The 19,708-nt window shown below is 40.4% G+C and overlaps 1 protein-coding gene across 1 annotated transcript; it reads right to left on the reverse strand.

Annotated features, from left to right (window-relative positions):
* Nucleotides 1-240: 240 nt before the first annotated feature.
* On the reverse strand, nt 241-1,744 carry LOC145042438 (transcription factor MYB1R1-like). Its single transcript, XM_078990857.1, has 3 exons — nt 1,235-1,744; nt 801-1,009; nt 241-678 (listed from the first exon to the last, which is right to left on the reverse strand). The coding sequence occupies exons 1-3, from the start codon at nt 1,515-1,517 to the stop codon at nt 364-366; spliced, it is 807 nt and encodes a 268-aa protein (XP_078846983.1). The 5' UTR covers nt 1,518-1,744; the 3' UTR covers nt 241-363.
* Nucleotides 1,745-19,708: the final 17,964 nt, after the last annotated feature.

The following is a 19,708-nucleotide window of genomic DNA, read 5'->3' on the forward strand; positions in this document are numbered from 1 at the left end:
TGGGATTTTTTTTTTGGCAACCGCATCAAATTAAATTGACAATTTGGCCGTTCATATATTTTTAGAATCAGAGAATATACGCTTTCCTTTTATATGTCGGTTGCTTTTAATTTCTTGGATTTGTATTCAAAGCGTTGGATTTTAACAAGATGTAAGTAGTGTTTTTCAAAACATTACTTGCATAACATAATGGATGATATGAAATATGATGACTGATGAGTATGCATACAACAACGATAATTATAACAAACATGATGATAATTTAAGGAAATCCTGGTCTGTACATGATAAAGTATTAGATTAAAATAAATAAAAATTAAAAAAACACTAACTACCTGCAGATTTCACTTCATTTGCAGATGTTTAACCAACACTGATCATACGATCTCCATTGTTGAAGGGTGAGATGACCTGGAACGCGGAAGAATCCACCATTCGATTGTTATCATAAGACAGAGAGAGGTTGAGAGATAATGACAATGAATTTTTTTCATTTGTCCTTGTTGATTGATTGAATTGACCACCATTACAGAAAGCTTCGGTTTTCATCTGGTTCTCCATTAATGGTAGTGGTGATGGAGGTGAAAAAGCTGCCATTGGGAATCCACTTAGAGGAGATATTTGCTGACTCTTGTTATCTTCATCATCTTTCTGTTCTTCCACTGGGATAGCTGCAACCTAATCATCATCATCCGCAAAACCAATTGATTACTATTATAAACAGTTGATATGCTAGGAGTGACACAAGTGATTAATGATTTACAGAATTAGATTCAGATCTGTTATGTGATGAGACTCACTGAATCAGTAGTGATATCAAAGAGACTGGACCTCTGGCGCCGGCGGTTGAGGTTGCTCCGGCGGAGGAAATATTTCTGAGCATGGCTTGCGACTTGAGTAGGTGTACGTGTCTTCACAAAGTTCCTTGAAATCCCCCTCCAGTCTCCTTTCCCTACCTTCTGCAGACCTAACAGAAACAGCTTGTGTTCTTCCTCCGTCCATGGAACCCCTGTTTTTTCAATTATAATAGAATCAGATATTATGAGATACTGAAATTGCTCGCAACAAGAAAAATCAATTTCCAATTTCAGAGATGCAAAATCGTAATCCTTCGCTAACAATAGGAGAATCCAATACAAACGCTAACTCAATCAAATGCGAAAAAGAAGCGCAGAAACGGATAAGCAATAGATAAATCGAAGATGTAAGAGATATTGAAAAAGCGAGATCTAACCTCGTTTGCGCTCTCGTCCACCATTGGATTGGTTGCGGACAGCATCATCAGCGGAGGCGTAACCAGTTTCGCCGGCAACCGCGGTGGAGCCATCAAAGTTATTATTACTATTGCTAGACGAACCATGTGTAGCAGGCTGTATCTGTACGTACTGTGAGAGATCGTTCATACTCACACTCTTCCTCATCGGATCAACCTTGACTCTGACTCCGAACAACATGATCTCACCGGAGCCAGCATCGCCGGAGTTCTGACCGTTCATCGAGTGTGATTCTGACATCATCCTCAACTCAACCAAAAATCAATCAATCAATCCGATTGCGACCTACCAAATCCAAAAACCGAATCTACAACAACGATGAAAATATGTTGGAAATTAATGCCGAGTTCACCGGATAATCTTTAATCTTATCTGTGGGAAGGTCGGGTGAGGGAATCAGATGGCCGTACACAGGGTTTTATTTGTTTTATCGGTGGAGAACAGATGCATTCTGCATATGATAACGATATTGGGGTTTGGATGGGTAGGTCTAGGTGGGATATATATAATTATTATATAAAATGCTAAAATTGACAGGTGGGTTCCATTATCCATGTGGTTATAGCGTTCATACACGTGGCAACCTATGCTACGATGCTTATTTGTCCGCGAATCACACTCCTTCAGCTTCAATACGACCATGCTGTAAAGTCAAAGTCAAACCAACGTTTCTCATGCTTAGCTGTTTTTTAAGGTAAATAAATAGATTGTAACTAATGCATTCAAGAATATTGATTATTTTAGTAGTTAATGGATATCATATTTAATGTTATAGTATTATGTAGTATTGTAGTAAATAGGTAATACATTAAAACTTTTAATATTATATTTTGGGGATTTAGATTTTTTAAGTTTTATACTATTTGGTCATATGGAAAGAAAATTATTATATTACGTTTTAGCGAAAAAACATTAAAAAAAAAAAAAAAAAAAAAAAAAAAAAAAAAAATCGCGACTGTTAAAGAAAAGATGAAAGGCCTTACATATATAAGGTCACTTTCAAGCTATTTTTTCTCCCTCATCGTCAACTTCCCTCAAAATATCTCGGCAATATGCTCATTTCGCCCTAGTAATTGATTCCATAAGAACTTTGTAGATCCAAAATCATTTTGAGAAATTGTTGTTCGGTTACGGTGCCTTTTCTAGATAAATCATTAAGTTTGTTATTCGGTTGGTTTTTTTTATTTCGGTTTAATCAGTTCGTTTATTGGTTTTTCAGTTTTATCGGTTTTTTATAACTTAAAATCAACTATAACCAAACCAAAAAATATTCGGTTTAGTCGGTTTTGAATAATTTGGTTACGGTTTATTCGGTTTGGTTTACCTATTAGACCGAATAAAATTTCACATGTAAAAATAAATATTAAACTAAAAGTAAAAAAAAAATTACTGAAGTTTTAATTTAAAAAAAAAAAGAAACCTAATACATAACATATTATATTTAGTCTTTAAAAAATATGTTGTTTTGAAATATCGATTGTAAAAGCGAGTTAATATAGTTTTAGTCGTATATAAATATAATAGAAATAATCAAAGGTTAATTGACATTTTACTAATTAGTTGTTGCTTTTAAAAACAAGATATAAATAATTATAAATTTATAATGGTTAATAATTAAATAATGAGGCATGCAAATCTTTTTTATTAACTAATCTATCTATTTAAATATAAAATATTAATTGATTGATATAAACTATAAAAATATATCAATTAAATAGTTTATTGGACTTTTTAGTTTATCCAAAATAATAAAAATTTAATCAAAATCAAACCAAATATGGTGTCGTTTTTCCATTAACTAAACCAAATATACAAAATCATTTGATTCAGTTCAGTTTCTGTTTTTTATCTGAACCAATAAATAACAAATTAATCTATCATCATTAATGATTAATTAATTAATATTTATTTGACAAATAACAAAATTAATTAAACTAATTAATTGTTTATATATGTTATATTAGTTATTAGTTAATTTCACTTATTTTGACAAATAACAAATTAATTTATCTAATTAATTGTTTTTGTTTTTCTTAGTTGGCCAAATATGTAACATATATCTTTCATGCAATTATTATATCAACTAGTTTATAACCTGTGGAAACCACGGTTACAAAATTAATTAAACTATTATAGTGAGAACTCAAAATTATCAATCAATTATTTCAAATAAATTATTAATTAAGAGATATTTTTTAGTTATATAAAATTATAATCGTTAATTTAAATAAATATGTGAAATTATATCACTTTATAATTTGTATTAATTTTAATCTAATTTTTATTCTAATGTAATTAAATTGATGTAATTAGAGTGGAAAATTTAAAATTTAAAATTTAAAATTAAGAAGTAATAGGTTGATAAGTGATATGTATTAATGAATAAGTCTAATAGGGTGACACATGGCAAAAGTAGACTAAAATATGCATTAATTATGAGGCTTAATAGAATGACACACGTTAAAAGAAAATTAAAATTATTCTTTTATTAGAATAGGGACTAGTGTAGGTGCTCATGCTTTGCATGGGTTGGAACGGTGTTTGTTTTATTACATTGTAACATGTCAAAGTCAGATACTTGATCACGCTCTTTTAACCATCCCCTTAAAGATGAATTGCTAGACCAAACCTGATTAAAAGATAAAAGGGTATAGAAATAAGAAGAAAAGTACCCCATTAAAGCATTTGCATTTATTTATTAAAAAATCTCAAAGACCTGCTCGTAAAAAATATCATCCATTATTCTAACGGCTTGAATGAGTAAAACTAAAGCTTCCTTGTCCTCCTTGAAGAAACCTGTCAACTGTCATACAAGAATTCGATTAAATTTCTTTATTCAAATTATAGAATAGTAAAAATAAAGAGATGGAGGGAAAAAACATATTAACATACATATGCATCAAGTACAATCTTCTATCTTATGACTCACTTTGGCATTGAGAAAAACATGACTTTACAAACTTTCTTCCTCTTTTTGGTGAATAGAACAAAATGACATCAAAGCTGTAAGCATCTCAACCCTGAAAAGCTAAACAAATGAAAACATTCAACTACATATGTTACTCTTTGAGTCTTTGTAAAATGAAACTGTAAAAACAAACCAAGAACTTTGCAAGGAATTCTTTTGGATTCACTTTGCAATGATTCCAATGTCTACATGGATCAGGAGATGGTGAGTAATATGTCATCTCTTCAATTTTCATGACAACACGGACAATTTCTTTTTTTCCTTTATCTTTAGCAAATTTCTCTTCACTCACGCTAAACAATCTCTTTGTGACATTATTTTTGTGTTGTGTGCCAAGCTCATGATTCTTGATGCTTGAAGGATTATTGGATATGAAGATTTTGCACAAGCCACACCATTTTTTCCCCTAACTAACCCAATACTTATATACAAAGATATCATATGTCAGTGAGATAGTAGAGGATATTTTAATTTATATGCTCAAAGTATGATCACAACAAAAAAGAAACCCAACATTACAGAATCATGGAGCAGATATGTACTATTTAAACTTTTACATTAAATCAAATATATAAAAACCATGGCCAATGATAAAGTATTTTAAGAGACCCAAAAACTCTCATTGAGAACTCAACCCATTCCAGTTTAGTTTAATGAAATATATCTTCTTCAGTATAGATCCCACCTTCTCTCCCACTGATTTGTGGTTTGGAAGGTTCATTACAGTTTGCTCCATTTATCTAACATGAATTGTCATCTTTTCTTTAGTTGCTTGGTACTTTATCTTATCATTAGCAACAACACTGTCCATGGAAAGGATTATGATTGCATATAATCAAGGCATATACTAATCAGAAACGATTATACTATGTTTATATAAAAAAAAAATATAAGACCCTCGATCAATTAAAATTGATTTGGTAGAATCCTTTAAAATCGGTGTGGGAGATAATATGGTGCCTTAGTTATTGTTGCAAGTCAAATCTGCTACCAGACATGTTGGTATTGCAGAATCCAATTTGTGAACTCAAAAGCCCATGAAGGTTGTTCTTGAACGAAGAACACCAGTTGACGTATTTAAGTGCTTTCATCGAACACTTGGCGTGCAATCTTTCAAACTCCACCTCCAGACACAACTTCTTTGTGGAAGGACCTAAATTTCGATTCAAATCAACAGACCAAATACAATTTTAAAAAAAATCAGATTAGTTATCAGATTGGAGATCAAAAAACTGGAGGCGCCAAAAAAGGAAGCGAGCAGCAGAAGAGCATCTGATTGGAAGAAAGGAGGCGGTGAGTCGTGCACTACCCACTAATGTTGGTGATTTTGAAATCCTGAAAACATTCCTCAAATCAAAGGCAAAACCAAGTTGTGAAATCGGAGGGTGAAATCATTTTACAGGTGGTAGGAAGCAGCTGGAAAACCAACTGATGAAAAAGGTTGCTTATATCGTCAAAGTTGAAGTCGGCGATAGTAGCGACTTGACCGGAAGATCTATGAGATTACTGACCTCCCCACCAGAAAATCACTGGAATATCTTTGAGGTCACCAACGTTGCCAGCAGAAATCAAGTAGAAACCATTCTTTGATGTTCTTCCCCAATCATCATTTTTGGCATCGATTGATCCAGGATAAAGTCGGTGTATCGGTGACCGATTAAAGAAACATTGGTTGAATTAAGTAACTCGATGAACAGTACCTCGGGGTATGTACTATTCATAAGGATGTTTGAAAAATTATATATATAATAATAACATGTTGTGACATTACACATATATCCAACTGTTATCATATTGACGTTTTTATAAATTGTCCCAAATGTATAATTGTTTTTATTTTATTATGGAATAATTGGTGTATCTTGTAGGTAGGAACATTAGTGATCATCTATTTAAAATTAACGAATTATATAGATAGGCATAGAAAGTTAGACGAAAGATAATGCTTTTAGATAATTTATTCTTTTATAAAAAAATATTTGATCAATTCTGTCTTTATCGATTTTGTCATGGATGGGTTTTAAGGGTCAATGAATAGGTTATATGGATTCAAGAAGACCTAACCAAGACACGTACCTTAATACATGTAAATGGAAACCCCATGAAAGAGTTCGAGATTTAAAAGGGGGTTATGTTTGATGACCCCTTATCACATTTCTCTTTTATCCTACATATAAAGAGGTTGCATGCGACATTGGTCACATCATTTTTGATGGGTTTAAGGTAAAACAAATAAACTTGAAAAATAATTCCTAAGTTCACATGCAACCTACTTTGGATCTATGTTTTAACTATTGAACATATAACTTTGAATTGCAAAACAAGAACCCTAAGGAAAGAGGCTATTTTTGAAATTAACCAATTAGGGTTTAAGATTTACATACATTTCAATTGTTATAGCAAAAAATTGGTAACCCTTTTGATCTTGATCTTCTTCGAATCTTAGCACCACAAATGTAATGCCTCTAATGCAGTCACACCCAAAAGCTAGCAAGAAGGAAACTTGGAGGAGAGAGAGAGAGTAGGCTATGCAATTTTTGGCCCCTAGGGTTTCTTCAAGGAAGGAGTGACCGATTTTAGGTGCCAGGAGGCTCCTTATATAGCTGAAGGATCTAGGGTTAAGGGAAACCCTTATGTTCCTTTTCTTGGGGCATAAGCTTATCCAAAGGGCTTATCCAAGCCCCTTGGATGATATCATTAGGGTTTCCCCTATAGATTTCGTCCACCCCCTTCCAAGGAGGTTCTGGAACCTTCCACTCAACTATTTGATAATTGCAAACCAGTCCCTGTACTTTATAATTTATACAGTTAACCCCAAAATTAATTCTAATTAATTTTTGGCTAACTATTAATTAAACATTATGATTTATAATTAATATATTAATCTTTTAACATATTAATAAATCATTTATATTAATTTATTAATCTTATAATAAATCAATATCTCTCCTTTCATAATTTCGTTGTCAAGTTGTTAGGTTTGAGGGCAACCCAAAAAGACTGTGTTGCTATCAATTCAAGTACATACCAATTATAGTTATGGGCTTAGACACCTTATCCAACAATTTTCACATGCTCACTAATCATCGCTTCAGGAAATGGTTACCTCTCATTTCCTCACACTTTTTGTATTCATTTTTAATAAACATAGCACAATAGTATATTGTACTGTAGTTTACAAGTACCAAAAAATGGAAAGAAAATAGAAGAATAAAAGCAATGGATTTGCTTCCTACATTGGCCCTTACCACACATTTCGCAGACCATGATGTGATGTTACTACAATGGTATGATGTTATCTAGCATTAACCGCACCATGTGATGCATACACACCATCCGGTCTTAGGCTTGTTGAAAAAAACAATTTAATAAGCAAAACTATTAATAATTTCATTCACAAGTGAGCCCAAGTGTTACGTATCAAAAATCACAACCAATTTAAACTTTTCAAATCAACAAATTTACTAATAAAAGTGTTTATAAAACTATTATTTTCAAAACATTGTTCAACAAAGTTTTCCAATATCAATAACATTAAATTAGGAAGTGTACGGTCATGCCTTTGTCTTCCAACGATCCTCGGAAGTACCTGAAACCATAACCAAAAACTGTAAGCCAACGCTTAGCGAGTTTCACTCAAAGTATCACCACACAAAATACATAACATAAACGAACAAGCATGTTGGGTCCAATCAGTCGTCGGACTGGAATACCCCCGGGTCCACATGTAACATCCAAAATCCCAGGTACATCATTTTGATTATTTATTTTTGAAGTTTATACCCCCGGGTCCACATGTAACATCCAATATCAAGTCGCGCGTGGTCACAAGGGTTTAATGACCTTCTCGATGAGTCCAAGAGGTTACTCGCTGAGTAGGTGCTGGAATGAAAAACCCTAAATCCCCGGGTTTGGGACCTATTTAAAAGCACTTCTAGCCTTTTTGGGCAGCCACACTTCACAGAGAGAACCCTTAACCAGCCCCTTTCGTTGTGTAGAGAGAGAGAGAGAGAGAGAGAAAGAGACCATTTTGAGCATTATTGTGCATTTTGGAGGAAGGATTAGAAGAGCTTGGGTGAATCTAACCAAATGAAAGCTATGGATCTTGCATTCTTCTGTCATTCGTTGTTATTCAGAGGTAATAAGCTCTCATATCGGCCACACATTCATTAGATCTCATTTGTGGGAGTTTTTAGGGTTTTCTCCCAAATCGTATTGTGTTCTTGAGTTATTTGTGCATGTTTGAGGTTAGAACCTCAGATCTGGACTAGATAAGGCCTTGAGAGTCCAGAGATTCGAACATTATGGAGTTAGAGGTAGGTCCACATGCATTTAACCTTCTTTGGAGCTTGTAATGGCATTATGGAGCATTTATTCCATGCATGAACATAAAGATCGAAGCTTTACGTGACATTCGAGCCTAGGGAGCCTAGATCTAGTGTTTGGAGTGGTAGATCTGCTGTAAAACGTCTGAATAGGAGTATGGACTGGATGAACTTGCTGAGTCCATGTGCAGACTCGACAATTCGAATAGTGTTTACCCGATAAAGTCTAAACACGCTATAACTCGACAAGTTGACGAGTCTACTCGGCGAGTAGAGTTGGTTTTCATAAGGTCTTTGAGGAAATGAGGGGACTCGACGAGTCCTCCGGGTGCACTCGACGAGTTGAATCAACATGTACTGTTGACTCAAGGTGACTTCCGTTGACTTTTGGAGTTTGGACCAACTATGAGTAATGGAGACCGTGGAGGGGTGGAATAGTCTTTTACCCTTACCGAGAGTTAGAGAGGGTTAGTAGGAGCTTATTAGTATAATTGTTCTAATTAAAGATAACCACCATATGTATTAGGCGGAGGTTGATTCGGTGGTTCGTGTACGAGGTGTATTAGATTGCTTACTTCAAGGTGAGCTTCTTACTATATTTTAACTAGAGTGGTAACTATGTGTGATCAGAGGGTCTAATGTGCTTGCTTGAGTTATGTATGTTTGTGAGATATGTATTGTATGGTATATTATGTGTTACTTAGACTGGACCGGAGGGTCCAACGAACTATGAGACCGGAGGGTTCTAAACCAGACCGGACCAGAGGGTCCAATGAGCCGTGGGACTGGAGGGACCCATTGAAACACATTGACCGGAGGATCTTCCAGAGCTATAGCCTCGAGTGTTTAATTATTTTTGTGTGGTATTTTAGGGAACTCACTAGGCTTTATGCTTACCGTGTTATGTGTTTTAGGTACATCTAAGGATCGTGGGAAGGCACCGGTATGATTGTACATACATGTTTGAGATTATGTTGAGGGTTCTAGGAATTGACTTTTGTTGTGAATTTATGTTGACACTGAGACACTTATGATTTTCATGAAATATATTATATGAGTTTGTGTGTTTTAAAAATGAAAATTTTGGTTGAAAAACTACGTTGTTACAAGTTGGTATCAGAGCCTTGGTTTGATGGATTCGGATGCACCTTCGGGTATGTCTGGACTCAAACTGAGGATTTGAGAAAAAAATTCAAGAGAAACGATTTTTCTAAAATGAGTAAGAGTTTCTAAGAGAAAAGCCAGAAAGAGCAGTGTGTACAATTTGCCAGCGCCCGAACAATGATTTTCCTAAAATACCCTAACTTTCAGTGTTATGAGATATTTATGAAATATTATGAGATACGTTATGCATGCTAGAGAGTAGGGTAGGTACTTCATATTTTAGGACTAGAGTGGCCTGATTTGTGATGACTTTGCCTAGGATTTACTGCTACCTGTGATTTGCTTTAAGTACGAGTATGTAGCATAATGAGCTTATGACAGTAGCCTATGTTCGACGAGATATAGAGTAGTTGTGATCTGGAATCCTAGGTGGAGGACTTGGTGTGATTATAGATGCGGTGTGGAAGGTAGTATTGGGCCCGTACTACCGGATGCACCGGGTCGGTGAACAGTCCAAGTAAGAATCCTCAGGATGCTAGGAAACAAGTAGGGGGAGTGATCAAGTGTGAGTATACTCGAGCAAGTCTATGACTATTTTATGTTGTGTCTCAGAGACATCATGGTGGGTACACGCCACAACCCTGAGAGCAGTGGAGTTAGCGCTGATGTGATTCGCAGGATGATTCACGAGGAGGTGGCTGCAGATATCCGAGAGGCCATCCCGGAGATGTTTGGGTGTACCAAGACCACCTTGATTGAGCCATTTGATGAGCGTTATGCTGCGGTTACCGAGGTGGATGTTGCTGCAGCCACCGCAGTTGTCGTTGCTGCCAGGCCACAGGCGGGTGACTCATTGCTGTACCGGGAGTTCATCAACACGAAGCCACCGGAGTGTGACGGGACTCAGGACCCGATTGCCGCAATGAGATGGATATCCGACATCGAGGGGTGTTTCTACACTTGTTCCTGTTCAGAACATTTAAGGGTACGATTCGCTTTGAACCAGCTTCGTTTGGGGGCGAAGGACTGGTGGAAGTTTGTGACAGCCAGATTCACTTCTGCAGAGCTCACTGCAGTGTCTTGGGAGAGGTTCACTACTATATTTCAAGACGAGTATGTTCCCCCGATGGAGAGGGAATGGTTGGCCTAGGAGTTCTTGTCCCTCAAGCAGAGGATAGAGTCGGTGACAGTGATTACGAGGATGTTCCATGAGAGGGCGATGTTCTGCCCTAAGCACGTATCTATCGAGCAGGAATGAATGAGCAGATATTTGAGTATACTGAGGAGGGACATTAGTGAATTCGTGGTGAACTTGACATACCAGACATTTGCTAATCTCCAAGCCAATGCTCGAAAGAGGGAGATTGAGTTGGAGACTCAGGCTAGAGAGGAGGCTGAGTCTCAAGGGAGGGATAGGCAACCGTCACAGTCTCAGCCGGTAGCCAAGCAGGCAAACCCACTGATTCGAGATGTGGAGGCCAAAAGGGTCTCACTTGTGGGAAGTGTGGCAAGAGTCATGAGGGAGTATGTCGAGTGGGTGTGTGCTACAAGTGTGGAAAGGAGAGGCATATCGCGAGGGATTTCCCCAAGGGGTTCGCAGTTTGCTTTCACTGCAACTAGAAAGGCCATCGGAAGGCCGAGTTCCTGCAGTTGTTATAGGGATCAGCACAGGGATCTCCCCCTGCCACTACACGAGCTACAGAGAGTCGGCCAGTGAAAGTCAAGGTATCGAAGGCTCACGGAAGAGCTTTCCACCTGACAGCGGAGGAGGTCCACGCAGCACCTGATGTCGTGGCTGGTATGTGATCTTTTATTTATTCTATTTGAGTTATTTTGTGCTTATATTGTTATATGCGTAGGTACTTTTCTTGTGAGTTATGTACCTGCCTTGGTGTTATTTGACTCGGGTGCGAGTTGATCCTTCATATCTTTAGCATTTATTCGTCATATCAGTATCCGAAGAGAGGCGTTGAGTTGGCCTCTAAGAGTCTCCATAGCCGATGAGCATGTAGTGTTTGCAATTGATGTGATCCGGGGATGTGTGCTTTAAATTTTTGGAGTTGAGTTCCCGATAGACCTGGTACGATTGCGATGGGAGATGTCTGTGTCATAATGGGTATGGACTGGTTGAGTCAATTCAGAGTTATGATCGACTGTAAGTGTTAGTTTGTGACCATATGAGACCATAGTGGGGGAGTGATTACAGTATATGGTGACGGTACCCGATCTAGGTCAGCATTTTGATTGGCCGCCAGAGCGAGTTAGAGTCTATGGCAGGGTTGTAGGGGTTTTGTAGCGTATGTGATGGACACGCGAGTTGCTACCTAGAGATTGAGTTCTATCGCTAAGGTTCCGATAGTGAGTGAGTTTCCGGATGTTTTTCCTGAGGAGTTACCAGGTGTGCCTTCCGAGAGGCAGGTGGAGTTCCGGATCGATTTGGTTTCGGGAGCGGCGCCTATTACCAAGGCACCTTATCGCCCTGCGACGCCAGAGATACACGAGTTATCCTCGCAGCTTCAGGAGCTATTAGGGAAAGGTTTTATACGACTGAGTAGCTCGTTGTGGGGAGCGCCAATCCTTTTTGTGAAGAAAAAGGATGGGTCACATGGGATGTGCATTAATTACTAAGATTTGAACAAGCTGACTGTCATGAACCGTTTTCTGTTGCCAAGGATCGACGATCTGTTCGGTCAATTAAGGGTGCATCTTAGTTTTCCAAGATCGACTTGAGGTCTAGATGTCAACAAATGAGGGTCCGCGAGGAGGATATCCAGAAGACGGCCTTTTGGACTCATTATAGGCATTACGTGTTCATGGTGATGCCTTTTGGGTGTGCAAGACTATGTTGGATCCCTTAGTGATTGTTTTCATCGACGATATTTTGGTGTATTTGAGATCCAGAGAGCAGCATGAGGAGAATTTGAGAGATATTCTGGGTGTATTGAGATCGGAGAGGCTTTTCGCCAAATTCTCCAAGTCTGATTTCTGGTTACGGGAGGTTCAATTCTTGGGACACCTTATTAATCAAAATGGGATTTTGGTTGATCCGACCAAGATTGAGGCAGTTATGAGATGGGAAGTGCCGAGATCCCCCACCGATATCAGGAGTTTTCTAGGGTTGGCCGGCTACTATCGGAGTCAATGATTTCTCTAAGATTGTCGTCCCCCTCACGAGGTTGACTCAGAAGGGTGTTTCTTTTGCTTGGGGTCCCGAGCAGCAGACCTCATTCAAGACTCTTCGCCAGCGATTGTGCAAAGCCACAGTGTTAGCTCTTCTTGAGCAGCAGACCTCATTGAAGACTCTTCGCCAACGTTGCTTTTGTTTTTGGTTTATTGCGATACATATATATTCGGGTTAGGTGTGGTGCTAATGCAAAGAGGTCATGTGATAGCATACGCATTGAGGCAGTTGAAGCCTCATGATATGAGATATCCCACCCACGACCTATATTTGGGGGCGGTAGTGTTCGCCCTCAAGATGTGGTGCCACTACTTGTATGGGGTTCGGTGTACCACTTACACGGACCACAAGAGCCTGAAGTATCTAATGGATCAACCCTACCTAAATATGCGGCAGAGGAGATGGTTGGATATCCAGAAGACGGCCTTTTGGACTCATTATAGGCATTACGTGTTCATGGTGATGCCTTTTGGGTGTGCAAGACTATGTTGGATCCCTTAGTGATTGTTTTCATCGACGATATTTTGGTGTATTTGAGATCCAGAGAGCAGCATGAGGAGAATTTGAGAGATATTCTGGGTGTATTGAGATCGGAGAGGCTTTTCGCCAAATTCTCCAAGTCTGATTTCTGGTTACGGGAGGTTCAATTCTTGGGACACCTCATTAATCAAAATGGGATTTTGGTCGATCCGACCAAGATTGAGGCAGTTATGAGATGGGAAGTGTCGAGATCCCCCACCGATATCAGGAGTTTTCTAGGGTTGGCCGGCTACTATCGGAGTCAATGATTTCTCTAAGATTGTCGTCCCCCTCACGAGGTTGACTCAGAAGGGTGTTTCTTTTGCTTGGGGTCCCGAGCAGCAGACCTCATTCAAGACTCTTCGCCAGCGATTGTGCAAAGCCACAGTGTTAGCTCTTCTTGAACAGCAGACCTCATTGAAGACTCTTCGCCAACGTTGCTTTTGTTTTTGGTTTATTGCGATACATATATATTCGGGTTAGGTGTGGTGCTAATGCAAAGAGGTCATGTGATAGCATACGCATTGAGGCAGTTGAAGCCTCATGATATGAGATATCCCACCCACGACCTATATTTGGGGGCGGTAGTGTTCGCCCTCAATATGTGGTGCCACTACTTGTATGGGGTTCGGTGTACCACTTACACGGACCACAAGAGCCTGAAGTATCTAATGGATCAACCCTACCTAAATATGCGGCAGAGGAGATGGTTGGATATCCAGAAGACGGCCTTTTGGACTCATTATAGGCATTACGTGTTCATGGTGATGCCTTTTGGGTGTGCAAGACTATGTTGGATCCCTTAGTGATTGTTTTCATCGACGATATTTTGGTGTATTTGAGATCCAGAGAGCAGCATGAGGAGAATTTGAGAGATATTCTGGGTGTATTGAGATCGGAGAGGCTTTTCGCCAAATTCTCCAAGTCTGATTTCTGGTTACGGGAGGTTCAATTCTTGGGACACCTTATTAATCAAAATGGGATTTTGGTTGATCCGACCAAGATTGAGGCAGTTATGAGATGGGAAGTGCCGAGATCCCCCACCGATATCAGGAGTTTTCTAGGGTTGGCCGGCTACTATCGGAGTCAATGATTTCTCTAAGATTGTCGTCCCCCTCACGAGGTTGACTCAGAAGGGTGTTTCTTTTGCTTGGGGTCCCGAGCAGCAGACCTCATTCAAGACTCTTCGCCAGCGATTGTGCAAAGCCACAGTGTTAGCTCTTCTTGAGCAGCAGACCTCATTGAAGACTCTTCGCCAACGTTGCTTTTGTTTTTGGTTTATTGCGATACATATATATTCGGGTTAGGTGTGGTGCTAATGCAAAGAGGTCATGTGATAGCATACGCATTGAGGCAGTTGAAGCCTCATGATATGAGATATCCCACCCACGACCTATATTTGGGGGCGGTAGTGTTCGCCCTCAAGATGTGGTGCCACTACTTGTATGGGGTTCGGTGTACCACTTACACGGACCACAAGAGCCTGAAGTATCTAATGGATCAACCCTACCTAAATATGCGGCAGAGGAGATGGTTGGATATCCAGAAGACGGCCTTTTGGACTCATTATAGGCATTACGTGTTCATGGTGATGCCTTTTGGGTGTGCAAGACTATGTTGGATCCCTTAGTGATTGTTTTCATCGACGATATTTTGGTGTATTTGAGATCCAGAGAGCAGCATGAGGAGAATTTGAGAGATATTCTGGGTGTATTGAGATCGGAGAGGCTTTTCGCCAAATTCTCCAAGTCTGATTTCTGGTTACGGGAGGTTCAATTCTTGGGACACCTCATTAATCAAAATGGGATTTTGGTCGATCCGACCAAGATTGAGGCAGTTATGAGATGGGAAGTGCCGAGATCCCCCACCGATATCAGGAGTTTTCTAGGGTTGGCCGGCTACTATCGGAGTCAATGATTTCTCTAAGATTGTCGTCCCCCTCACGAGGTTGACTCAGAAGGGTGTTTCTTTTGCTTGGGGTCCCGAGCAGCAGACCTCATTCAAGACTCTTCGCCAGCGATTGTGCAAAGCCACAGTGTTAGCTCTTCTTGAACAGCAGACCTCATTGAAGACTCTTCGCCAACGTTGCTTTTGTTTTTGGTTTATTGCGATACATATATATTCGGGTTAGGTGTGGTGCTAATGCAAAGAGGTCATGTGATAGCATACGCATTGAGGCAGTTGAAGCCTCATGATATGAGATATCCCACCCACGACCTATATTTGGGGGCGGTAGTGTTCGCCCTCAATATGTGGTGCCACTACTTGTATGGGGTTCGGTGTACCACTTACACGGACCACAAGAGCCTGAAGTATCTAATGGATCAACCCTACCTAAATATGCGGCAGAGGAGATGGTTGGATATCCAGAAGACGGCCTTTTGGACTCATTATAGGCATTACGTGTTCATGGTGATGCCTTTTGGGTGTGCAAGACTATGTTGGATCCCTTAGTGATTGTTTTCATCGACGATATTTTGGTGTATTTGAGATCCAGAGAGCAGCATGAGGAGAATTTGAGAGATATTCTGGGTGTATTGAGATCGGAGAGGCTTTTCGCCAAATTCTCCAAGTCTGATTTCTGGTTACGGGAGGTTCAATTCTTGGGACACCTTATTAATCAAAATGGGATTTTGGTTGATCCGACCAAGATTGAGGCAGTTATGAGATGGGAAGTGCCGAGATCCCCCACCGATATCAGGAGTTTTCTAGGGTTGGCCGGCTACTATCGGAGTCAATGATTTCTCTAAGATTGTCGTCCCCCTCACGAGGTTGACTCAGAAGGGTGTTTCTTTTGCTTGGGGTCCCGAGCAGCAGACCTCATTCAAGACTCTTCGCCAGCGATTGTGCAAAGCCACAGTGTTAGCTCTTCTTGAGCAGCAGACCTCATTGAAGACTCTTCGCCAACGTTGCTTTTGTTTTTGGTTTATTGCGATACATATATATTCGGGTTAGGTGTGGTGCTAATGCAAAGAGGTCATGTGATAGCATACGCATTGAGGCAGTTGAAGCCTCATGATATGAGATATCCCACCCACGACCTATATTTGGGGGCGGTAGTGTTCGCCCTCAAGATGTGGTGCCACTACTTGTATGGGGTTCGGTGTACCACTTACACGGACCACAAGAGCCTGAAGTATCTAATGGATCAACCCTACCTAAATATGCGGCAGAGGAGATGGTTGGATGTGGTGAAAGACTATAACTGTGAGATTCTGTATCATCCGGGCAAGGCTAACATGGTGGCCGACGCCCTGAGTCATAGAGAAGAGAGTGCCCTGATTCGAGATGTGTGCATGAGGATGACAATGATGACTCTAGTCTTGGATACCATTCGAGAAGCGCAGTCCGAGGCTGTGAAACGGGAGAACTGCAAGAGGGAGCGGGTTAGTAGGCAGTTGTCCGATTTCGTGACGGATAGCCGAGGACTTATGACTTTCCGAGGGTGGATTTGGGTGCCTTATATGGGCGGATCTCGGCGTATACTGATGGAAGAGGTGCATAGATCGAGGTTCTCAATCTTTCCTAGGGCTACTAAGATGTACTTAGACCTGAAGAGAGACTATTGGTGGCCTTGTATGAAGATGGATGTTGCCTGGGTAGTTGATAGGTGCTTGACCTGCCGTCGGGTCAAAGCAGAGCACCAGCATCCACATGGTCCATTACAGCCCCTTGATATTATCTAGTGGAAGTGGATGTATATATTGATGCACTCTATCATCAAGTTTCCAAGGATTGTGCAAGGAGTTGACGCGATTTGGGTGATTGTGGACCGATTGATGAAGAGCGCTCACTTCCTTGCTATTAGTGAGAGCTCTTCTGCGGAGAGATTGGTTGAGATCTATGTGAGAGAAGTGGTAGCATGTCCTAGGGTGCCGGTTTCGATAGTGTCGGATCGGGACGTGCATTTTACTTCCAGGTTTTGGAAGAAGTTTCATGAGGAGTTGGGCGCACGCTTTCATTTCAGTACCATGTATAATCCACAAAACGATGAGCAGAGCAAGCGGACGATTCAGACACTTGAGGACATGTTGTGTGCGTGTGTTATGGACTTCGGAGGAAGTTGGGACACCTACATACCACTAGCTGAGTTTTCTTACAACAACAACTATCATTTGAGTATTGGTATGCCTCCTTTTGAGATTTTGTATGGGAGAAGGTGTCGGACTCCCATTTGCTGGGGAGAAGTAGGACAGAGAGTGATGGGTGGCACGGAGATAGTGCTGAAAACGATCGAGCAGATTTATCAAGTTAGACAGAGATTACTGATGGCGCAAAGCCACCAGAAGAGTTATGCGGACAGGTGATGATCCGAGCTTGAATTTCAGGTTGGAGACTTTGTACTCCTGAAGGTATCCCCTTGGAAATGGGTGATCTGATTCAGCAAACGGGGCAAGATGGGACCCCGATACATCGGTCCTTTCAAAGTGACCGCCAGAGTGGGCAGGGTGGCATACCAGTTAGAGCTACATGCGGATTTTAGTATGATCCATAACACCTTCCACGTGTCTTAGTTAAGGAAGTTTGTGGCTGATGAGTCGGCAGTGGTATCGTAAGAGGAAATTCAGGTGGATGTGAGCTTGAATTATATTGAAAGGCCGATCGCGATTTTGGATCGGAAGGTGAAAGTTCTGAGGAACAAGAAAGTGCCCCTGGTTCAAGTCCAGTGGCAACATCGGAGGAGGTCCGAGTTGACTTGTGTGCCAGAGTCAGAGGTGCGGGAGCAGCATCCATAGTTATTTGTGGTGCATGACTTTGAGGATGAAGTCTGATTCTAGTGGGGGAGAATTGTAACATCCGGAATCCTAGGTACATCATTTTGATTATTTATTTTTGAAGTTTATAGATCGACTCGATGAGTTGATGTTATAACTCGTCGAGTCGAGTCATGCGTGGTCACAATGGTTTAATGACCTACTCGACGAGTCCAAGAGGCTACTCGCCGAGTAGGCGCTGGAATGAGAAACCCTAAATCCTCGGGTTTGGGACCTATTTAAGGGCACTTATAGCTTACTTAGGCAGCCACACTTCACAGAGGGAAACCCTAACCAGCCCCTTTCGTTGTGTAGAGAGAGAGAGAGAGAGAGAGAGAGACCATTTTGAGCATTCTTGTGCATTTGGAGGAAGGATTGGAAGAGCTTGGGTGAATCTAACCAAAGGAAAGCTATGGATCTTGCATTCTTCTGTCATTCGTTGTTATTCAGAGGTAATAAGCTCTCATATCGGCCACACATTCATTAGATCTCATTTTTGGGAGTTTTTAGGGTTTTCGGCCAAATCATATTGTGTTCTTGAGTTATTTGTGCATGGTTTGAGGTTAGAACCTCTGATCTAGACTAGAGAAGGCCTTGAGAGTCCAAAGATTCGAACTTTATTGAGTTAGAGGCAGGTCCACATGCATTTAACCTTCTTTGGAGCATGTAATGACATTATGGAGCATTTATGTCATGCATGAACATAAAGATCGAAGCTTTACGTGACATTCGAGCCTAGGGAGCCTAGATCTAGTGTTTGGAGTGGTAGATGTGCCCTAAAACGTTTGAATGGGAGTATGGGCTGGATGAACTTGCCGAGTCCATGTGCAGACTCGACGAGTCGATTAGGGTTTACCCGATAAAGTCTGAACATGCTATAACTCGACAAGTAGACGGGTCTACTCGGCGAGTAGAGTTGGTTTTCATAAGGTCTTTGAGGGAATGAGGGGACTCAACCAGTCCTCCCGGTGCACTCAACGAGTTGAGTCAACATGGACTGTTGACTCAGATGACTTTTGTTGAATTTTGGAGTTTGGACCAACTATGAGTAATGGAGACCATAGAGGGGTAGAATAGTCTTTTACCCTTACCGAGAGTTAGAGAAGGGTGAGTAGGAGCTTATTAGTATAATTGGTCTAATTAAAGATAACCACCATATGTATTAGGCAGAGGCTGATTTTGTGATTCGTGTACGAGGTGTATTAGCTTGCTTACTTCGAGATGAGTCTTCACACCATACTTTACCTAGAGTGGTAACTATGTGTGATCAGAGGGTCTTATGATCTTGCTTGATTTATGCATGTTTATGTGATATGTATTGTATGTTATATTATGTGTTACTTAGACCGGACCGGAGGGTCCAACGAACTATGAGACCGAAGGGTTCTAAACCAGATCGGACCAGAGGGTCCAACGAGCCATGGGACTAGAGGGACCCATTGAGACACTTTGATCGGAGGGTCTTCCAGAGCTATAGCCTCGAGTGGCTAATTATTTTTGTGTGGTATTTTGGGGAGCTCACTAAGCTTTATGCTTACCGTGTTATGTGTTATGTGTTTCAGGTACATCCGAGGATCACGGGA

Source organism: Lactuca saligna, chromosome 4, assembly GCF_052625555.1.
Source record: "Lactuca saligna cultivar CGN05327 chromosome 4, ASM5262555v1, whole genome shotgun sequence".
In the NCBI taxonomy this organism is placed as follows: Eukaryota; Viridiplantae; Streptophyta; class Magnoliopsida; order Asterales; family Asteraceae; genus Lactuca; species Lactuca saligna.

Bases quoted from the DNA above. Each gene is read 5' to 3' on its own strand.
- LOC145042438 (XM_078990857.1), bottom strand. From the start codon at position 1,517: ATGATGTCAGAATCACACTCGATGAACGGTCAGAACTCCGGCGATGCT. The intron at 1,010-1,234 runs GTTAGATCTCGC...TTGAAAAAACAG, and splicing joins TGGACGAGAGCGCAAACGAG to GGGTTCCATGGACGGAGGAA. The intron at 679-800 runs GTGAGTCTCATC...GATGATGATTAG, and splicing joins TTGATATCACTACTGATTCA to GTTGCAGCTATCCCAGTGGA.